Source organism: Caenorhabditis remanei, chromosome II (assembly GCF_010183535.1).
Source record: "Caenorhabditis remanei strain PX506 chromosome II, whole genome shotgun sequence".
NCBI classification, from domain to species: domain Eukaryota; kingdom Metazoa; phylum Nematoda; class Chromadorea; order Rhabditida; family Rhabditidae; genus Caenorhabditis; species Caenorhabditis remanei.
Window position 1 is genome coordinate 17283447 of NC_071329.1, and position 7388 is coordinate 17290834.

Sequence of the window (7388 nt, forward strand, 5' to 3'; positions counted from 1 at the left end):
CGAAATTTTTGAAAATTTGACATTTTTATCGGTTTTTGTTATTTTAGACTGTCTTAAAGCTATAAATTCAGATTTATTCAACAAAAAAACAATTAGAATGGCAAAATAGTGGCGGTGAAACCATGATAATTATAAGCAGCATCATATCTCGAGTCATGAGTAATCTTCACCACATTTGTGGCTCCCAAGACTTGGAATGGTCTCATGTTGCCATTCGGACTGGTGATCAAGTTTCCAAACTCATCATAAATGTAAACGGCGTTGTACGTGGAGAAATCAGTAAAGTAGATTCCGACGCGGTATGGTCCAAGGGCAGCAATGTTCCAGGTACAGGAAGTAATTGGGGGTCTGGTATTGGGGTATCCAAATGATGTAATGGTTCCTGGAGCCATGAGGAGAGTTGAGTTGCAGTTGGAGAAGTCGATGAGCTCGGTTTGTTTTTTGATGGAGTCTGGAAGAAAGAATGATTGGGATTTTCGGACTTTTGAGTCTTGAAATAAAATTTCTCAGCATTTTGAAAATGTGTGCATTTCGTCGTGTGATATGGTGCATCTACAGTAGCCTAGAGTGGAATTTTGAGATTGTCAGTTTATTTTGAAAGATTTGAAACGGCTATAACTTCAGAATCTGGATGGGTGTGGTTTTTTGAGAAAAATGTTTCATCGGAAATCTGAAATTTTGTGCATTTTAAAATTTGTGCATATAGAATTTTTAAATTTTCAGCTTATTTTGATAGATTTAAAACAAATTTTAACGTAAAAATCTGGTTTTCTGACGGTTTTTCGGTCTAGAAAAATGTTTTGTCGGAATTTTGAAAATTTGTGTATTTTCTCGTGAGATATGGTGCATCTACAATAACCTAAAGTAGAATTTTAAGATTTTCATTTTTTTTCGGATTTCTGACGTTATTGGGTTTAGAAACGAGAAAAAATGACACAATTAAATTTTCCCGATAAAATTTTACAATCTTTTTGTCCGCGTTTTGTAGTCTTACCTTTTAAAGTTCTGACGAATTTTGGGTTGACTGGCTTCTCTTGCTCAACAACACTGTTATCTTCATCTTCTTCCATAGGTTTTGCAGTGGACGCTGGCTGAGCAGCACCGGCCTTTCTCTTACACAAGAAGTAGTTGATATTCTGACAATTAGTCTCCGACCACATTCCGTTGTTTGGTCTACTCGACAAATCCATAGTCATACAGTTTCCTTTGGAAGTGGCTAGTGGATCAGTGTAGTCGAAATCCCAATTAGATCCATCTGACCAGTCAAAAGTGTCAGGAAGGAACGCCATGGCTCCCACAAATATTTGTTGGATACCAGAGGTTCTGTAGATGGCGCGAACGTAGTCAACTTCTGGTTTCGAGTGGAACGACACCATGTTTCCGCCGTTGGATTGGCAGATGCTTTGGGCCTTGACGTAGGTGGTGTTGACAGTAGCCAACTGCATTTCGTGGGAGGCCATGTAGCACCAGCCGTTGTAGTTATGGGTGCAGGTGGGGTCTGAAACAATTTTGAAAAATATCAGAGTGAAAATTTGTGGGGACAGTCTCCATAAGTCTCTAGAATAAATTTCAGCCGGATCGGATATAATTGGTAGGAGCTACCGATGTTTAATAACGCTTCCCTTTGGGGGATGAGGAGTCTACTGGGGATACTGTAACTCTCACAGTTTTGAAATTAGAAATACAAATTTTGACAAGAATGATGTCTAAGGCTTTATAAGTATACTGTAAAAATTTCAACTCAATAGGACTAAAATGGGAGGACCCCCATTGAAGAAGGCGGTGGCAAATGAGCTAAGTTTATTTGGAGTACTGTAAACACTGTAGTTTTGAAGAATTGGGCTGAAATTTTGTGAGAACAGTCTCCAAGATGTGATAAGTCTACAAAATAAATTTCAGCAAAATCGGACTGAAGTGGGCGGAGCTACAGATGCTAAAATGCGCTTCACTTTGGGAGATGAGGAAACTGAAGTATGCTTATTGGTGGTACTGTACCTATTGTAGTTTTAGAGATATTGGGCTGAAATTTTGCAAAAAAGGAATGTCGGACTTTTAAACATTCTTAAATGATAAAAATTTCGAATTTTCCAAAATTTCGAAAAAAAAACTTGGTGGCCGAGAAATTTTTTTGGTGACCTAGAAACCCAAATCATTGATTCTCCCAGTTTTTCCCAAAATTCGAATTTTATTCCACTTTCAGAAGGTCCTGGTCATCAAAAAAAAACATAATTTTTGAGTGGTGGCCTAGAAAACAACTTGGTGGCCTAGAAACCCGCCTTTTCGATTTTAGTTTGAGGTAAGTCTACTGGGGATACTGTAACTCCCACAGTTTGGAACATATATATGTATGAATTTTTGCAAGGAGGATGCCTAAGGCTTTAAAAGTATATTGTGAAAATTTCAACTCTATCGAACTAAATGGGCGGAGTTAGAGGACTCCCATTGGAGAAGGCGGTGGCAAATGAGGCTAGTTTAATTGGAGTACTGTAAACAGTTTTGAAGATATTGGGCTGAAGTTTTGTAAAAACAGTAATCAAGGCTTGATAAGTCTACAGAATAAAAAATCCAAATTTCAGAACTTACCAGCATTAGTCAATGGAACCTCGCAAATAAATGGCATACCAACGACCTCGCATGGGGCACTCAACCATTGTCCGGCGGTTTTTCCGGATGTCTGCATGTAGACACATCCTCCGTTTCCAGCAACTGCTGGGTTTCCAGCTGCGAAACTGTTGTAGGAAAGTGGTCCGGAGTTGTCATCGTGGTAGCAAGTGGTGGTGTTACCCGTGGCGAAACAGAACATGCCGAGCCAGACAGTGGTGGCGCCGGCGCTAGCGGCGAAGGTGGAGACGGCGCGGTTGTCCTGGAGTGGGTAATGGTAAAGTCGAATGTTTTTTTTAGAACTTTTTCTAACAGCATCATAACTAAAAATATAGGCATTCAATGGAATATAAGGTAAAATTTTGAAATTTTGCGAAATCTCGTCAGGTTGTAAAGAGTAAAGATATTGTCTGTTGTCAACTTTACCAGAGAATGTTCTCAGTTGCCAACTTGAAGGTCATCTGAAGGCCCCCTAAGGTTTTGCCCACAAAACTAGGACCTTCAGAACCTTCGTTACTCTCTGTTCTACTCACCTTGTTATTATTCTCCTTTATTTCCTGTTATCAGGCTTATTTTATATTGATTAACAATTAATTATAATTCAAATACCCTCGCAAAGTAAATATGCAAACGCGCTCCCCTGCACTTCTCTAATCCTCCACTCTCTCACTGAGAGATTCCCACACCCACTCATTCAGTTGCGAATAGTTTCGTATATGCGAACGGGTGCAAGGAGGAGCGCGCGTATTTGTTGTGAGTGCATTGAATGGATTTTCCATCTTTTCCGAAGGTTTTTGGGTGCATTGTCACTCTTTTTACCTTCGCCATCAATGACAACACCCGCACGCACTCCTCGCAGTCACCTGCTCGTCATACCGTCAACTTTATCATTTTTATCTTCTTTTTACCTTTTTTGGTGCTTTATCAAGGGATTCCGTGATAGAGAGCGTAATAAATGGGTCATTGAATACATGTGTACTGTTATTTCCGGTTGCATAGCTTATCTTACACAAAACTAGCCATTATTCATATTAGAGTGCGTGATAATAACGGATTAGGCAATAGTCTTCGACCGCTCTTACTTGCCTTCTCCACATGGTGCATAACGACCGTTCAATTTCTTAATTGATGGCCAGCGGCGAATCGTTAATTTATCGATTTCGGCATTTCCGTTGTATAGTGGCTCTGATGTCTCTACATAAATCGCAAATTTATCGATTTCGACATTATTTCCCACTCGAAAACGGCTCTCATGTCTCTACACAAATCGTTAATTTATCGAGGACTTCTTTCCCGCTGTATATGAACCGAGTCGGCTCGCACAATTCTGATTTTCTGAATATTTGGCTAAAAACGTGTTAAAAGTGAGCAATTGTAGCTAAAAAATAGCAACATGTTACCCTTTACCCTCTTTGTTTCGTTTTTCTTTGATTTTCCGCGCTTTCGTCGTCTTTCCGTTCTCTCCTTTTCAGATTTTTTTCCTTTGTCACCAGTCGACGGCTCAGGGCATTGTCCGCTAGTCCATTCCTGGTCAAAGGAGAATTTTGGCAGTCATCGTCACCAGTCGACGGCTCCCGGCATTGTCCGCGAGTCCATTCCTGGTCAAAAGAGGATTTCGGCAGTCAACGACGCGAATCGAGCTGAAAAGTCCTACACCACAGTGTGTAGGCAGAAGAAAGAAGGTCAAATGGATCGAAGAAGTCGTGGTTGGCCAACATTCCGCTCGAAAATCGTTGAAGAAAGAAGCACAATTCAGTCTACGAAGTCTGCGTTATTCTACGAGGTCTACGTCAAGTTTTCTACGATGTCTGCGTTTTTTCTACGATGTCACGGTCACTCTACGAAGTCTGCATTATTCTACGAAGTCTACGTTGGCCAACATCCGCTCGAAAATCGCCGTTGAAGCTGACATCTTCTGAAAAACGACGGAACTAGCCTCAGACCCGCACTAGAGACCCTTTTTCGATTGTCGTTCTCATTAGAATGCCGAAAAACTCTGTGTCAAGTCATGGCGAAACTCTGTTCGATTTTTTCTATTCACCCAAGTCGAAATTCTATGAATTTCGCACAAATTTGCGTCATTATGAGCAATTTTGCTTTTAACATGAGCAACAATGCCGTAAATCGACACAAGTTTGAATTTCCCGCCAAAAAGTCGTACTGTCTAATGTTCACCGACATTGCGTACGACTGCGGACCTAACGAGCGCGAACGAAAAATTTTTCTTCTCCTAAAATTTTTATCGTCTCTCTTGCCGTTTCTCCGCAATTTCCGTTGATTTTATCCGTATTTTCCGTGATAATAATTAATTAAAGGGTTTATTTCAGACTTCTCGATGGCATGTGACAACGAAACACCACCATCCGCCCAACAGGCCAGCGAAAACGTGGAGGGACAGTCCGTGACAACCTCCGCAGCGATTCCAGCGCCAACATCCGCGGACTCAAGCTCTAATAAGAGTGAGGTTGGTATTTTCTTGTCATGAATAGAAAAAATAACCAAAAAATCTGAAAATATCTGAGAATTTTCGACCAAAAACGCAAAAAATCGATAATTTTCGACTGAAAATCATCGAAAAGTAGCTAAAAGCTTAAAATTTTGTGTCAAATCCAGATAAAATTCACTCTTTTGTGGATAAAAAGGCCAAAGGCCAGGCTTTCGGCAAAATTTTAGTCGCATTCGCTAAAATTTCGTGAAATTTCGACAAAAAACGCTAAAAATCAGTGATTTTGAGCAGTTTTAAGCTAAAATTCAGTGAACGCCGACGAACTAGTAGTCAAACTGCTGAAATTCGGTAAAAGCATCAAAGCTAACACCATTTCCGCCCAGTTTCTATTAGATTTTAAGGACTTCCGAGAGAATTTCAGCAAAAAACCTCACTTAATGATGCAATTTTTGAATTCCGGTGGAGGCGACGCGGCCGCGTAGCGGTTCCAGCGCTACTTTCGAAAATATTTCGAATTCCCACCCATAGAAATCGATTATTGCTCATAGCTCAGAATTTCGGTCACTATTTCATTGAAATTTAATAGAAATATACTGAAAGACACTGATTTGCAGCTAAAAAATTGCTAATTTAAGGCAAATGAACTCAAACTCAACTCTCTTTACCTATAATAACCCACAATTGTACTGTTTTTATTACAGCACGATGTCGACAGCCGCAACAATCAATCGGACAACGACGTCAACAAGGATTCTGGCGCTTCAGACAACGACGTCGACAAGGAGTCTGGTGATTCCGACACCGACAACAACATCCGCATGCCGCCTAGAGCATCGGGTGCTCCACGTCATCTACATCCGCTAGAAGCCGATCTCCACAAGGGTATAGAGTAATTGAGAGAAGAATTGTTGTATAACTATATAGTTACAGCATTCAACGAGCGAGTCCAAGCCTCTATGGCCAAAGGATGGGTCAACTTGGGAGGAGGACACTTCAACCAGTGCCGAGTCATCAACGCTGACGGGACAAGCTCTCTAATCCCGCATCCGTTCCCACCAGGACTCTCTGCGGACACATCTGTTTACAACAGCCGCACAACTCCACCTCAGGCCAACAACCCGCGTCCAACGCCACCAACCGCATCTGCTCCAATCATGGACAGAATCGGAGGTACAATTATAGCAAAACGTCGAAAATATAACAAATTTCTTCCTTGCAGGGTTAGTCCAAAGAGCCGTATGCTGTTCGGGGATCTCGGAAGGCATTCGTCAACTCGTCCGAAGCTGCGGTGACAACGAGCAAAAGCTCACTGAAATTCTGCAAAGAGTTTCGTTGAAGCCGATGCCAAGGGACGCGAAGACAATCATCAATGGACTCTCAAAATGGTCGGAGGCCCGCGAGTTCCTTGGAACTCGCTTCAACATCCGCATCCACACGAAGAGCTCCACCCAAATTGCATACTACTCCGTTCATGGAGCGTATGCTAAGCAGCTGCTGTACTTGGATGACCAACACCCGCAATTCAAGGAGAAGAAGCGTATCGCCGACAAGAAGGAGGAGGACTGGGCCAAGGAGACAACTTCCGCACTTGTAGTGACGGAGTTGGTACAACATCCGCCCGTCCACACCTTCAGGCCACACACCTTCGGTCGCAGAAAGTGTCCATGCATCAAAACGATGATGCACCACTATGCAGCACACGACGCCAACATTCAATGCGAAGCCAGAAGAGTCCTCCAAGAGGCAATTCTCGAAGTACATCACCAGATGACCTCTCACTCGCTTAGCGAGCTGAAGTCTCTCAAGCTCGGATGGAACCCATTGGATAATGGCGCCAACACCCGCAGACACTGAAGTCGTGTGAAAATGGCTGATAGCCGAAGAACGCCTTTGAGGCATTGTTAACCTTTGTTTTGTTGAAACCATTGTTTTACCTTCTCTGTTTTTATCAGGAAAAAAGAATAAAAAGTTGAATAAAATTCACTTTCTTACTGATATTTCAGATCACTTCTCGTATTATACGACTATTGTTATCTTTCGCTATACTCTCATAGTGTCTCCATGTAATATTTATTGCAGAATGAGTGACATTGAGGAAATTCAAAGCGACGACGACACATCCAGAGTCGTGAGAGCGATCCAAGAGGAGTTGAAGACACCACCCGCACCATCCAAACGTACTTCTCGTCGTTCGGCAAGCCCGAGACGCCAAGAGGAGGACCAGGACAACGTGCCATCGTCTTCGGCGAAGAAGAGAGGAGCCAAGACTTCTGGGATTCATGCTTCGGAGCCGCAGGTCATTCCCAAGAAGGGAAGAATCTCGGAGCCAACATCCGCTGAA

General features: G+C 42.2%; 2 protein-coding genes across 2 annotated transcripts; one reads left to right on the plus strand and one right to left on the minus strand.

The window, feature by feature from the left end:
- Positions 1–92: 92 nt before the first annotated feature.
- Positions 93–3062, minus strand: GCK72_007623 (uncharacterized protein; the record flags this gene model as incomplete). The annotated part of the gene is made up of 4 exons (XM_053726335.1): positions 93–451; positions 995–1498; positions 2584–2924; positions 3028–3062. 4 exons carry the CDS (start codon positions 3060–3062, stop codon positions 93–95), a joined length of 1239 nt encoding a protein of 412 aa, XP_053590529.1.
- Positions 3063–4936: 1874 nt separating this feature from the next.
- On the plus strand, positions 4937–6901 carry GCK72_007624 (uncharacterized protein; the record flags this gene model as incomplete). The annotated part of the gene is made up of 4 exons (XM_053726336.1): positions 4937–5065; positions 5749–5929; positions 5978–6217; positions 6267–6901. The coding sequence occupies 4 exons, from the start codon at positions 4937–4939 to the stop codon at positions 6899–6901; spliced, it is 1185 nt and encodes a 394-aa protein (XP_053590530.1).
- Positions 6902–7388: the final 487 nt, after the last annotated feature.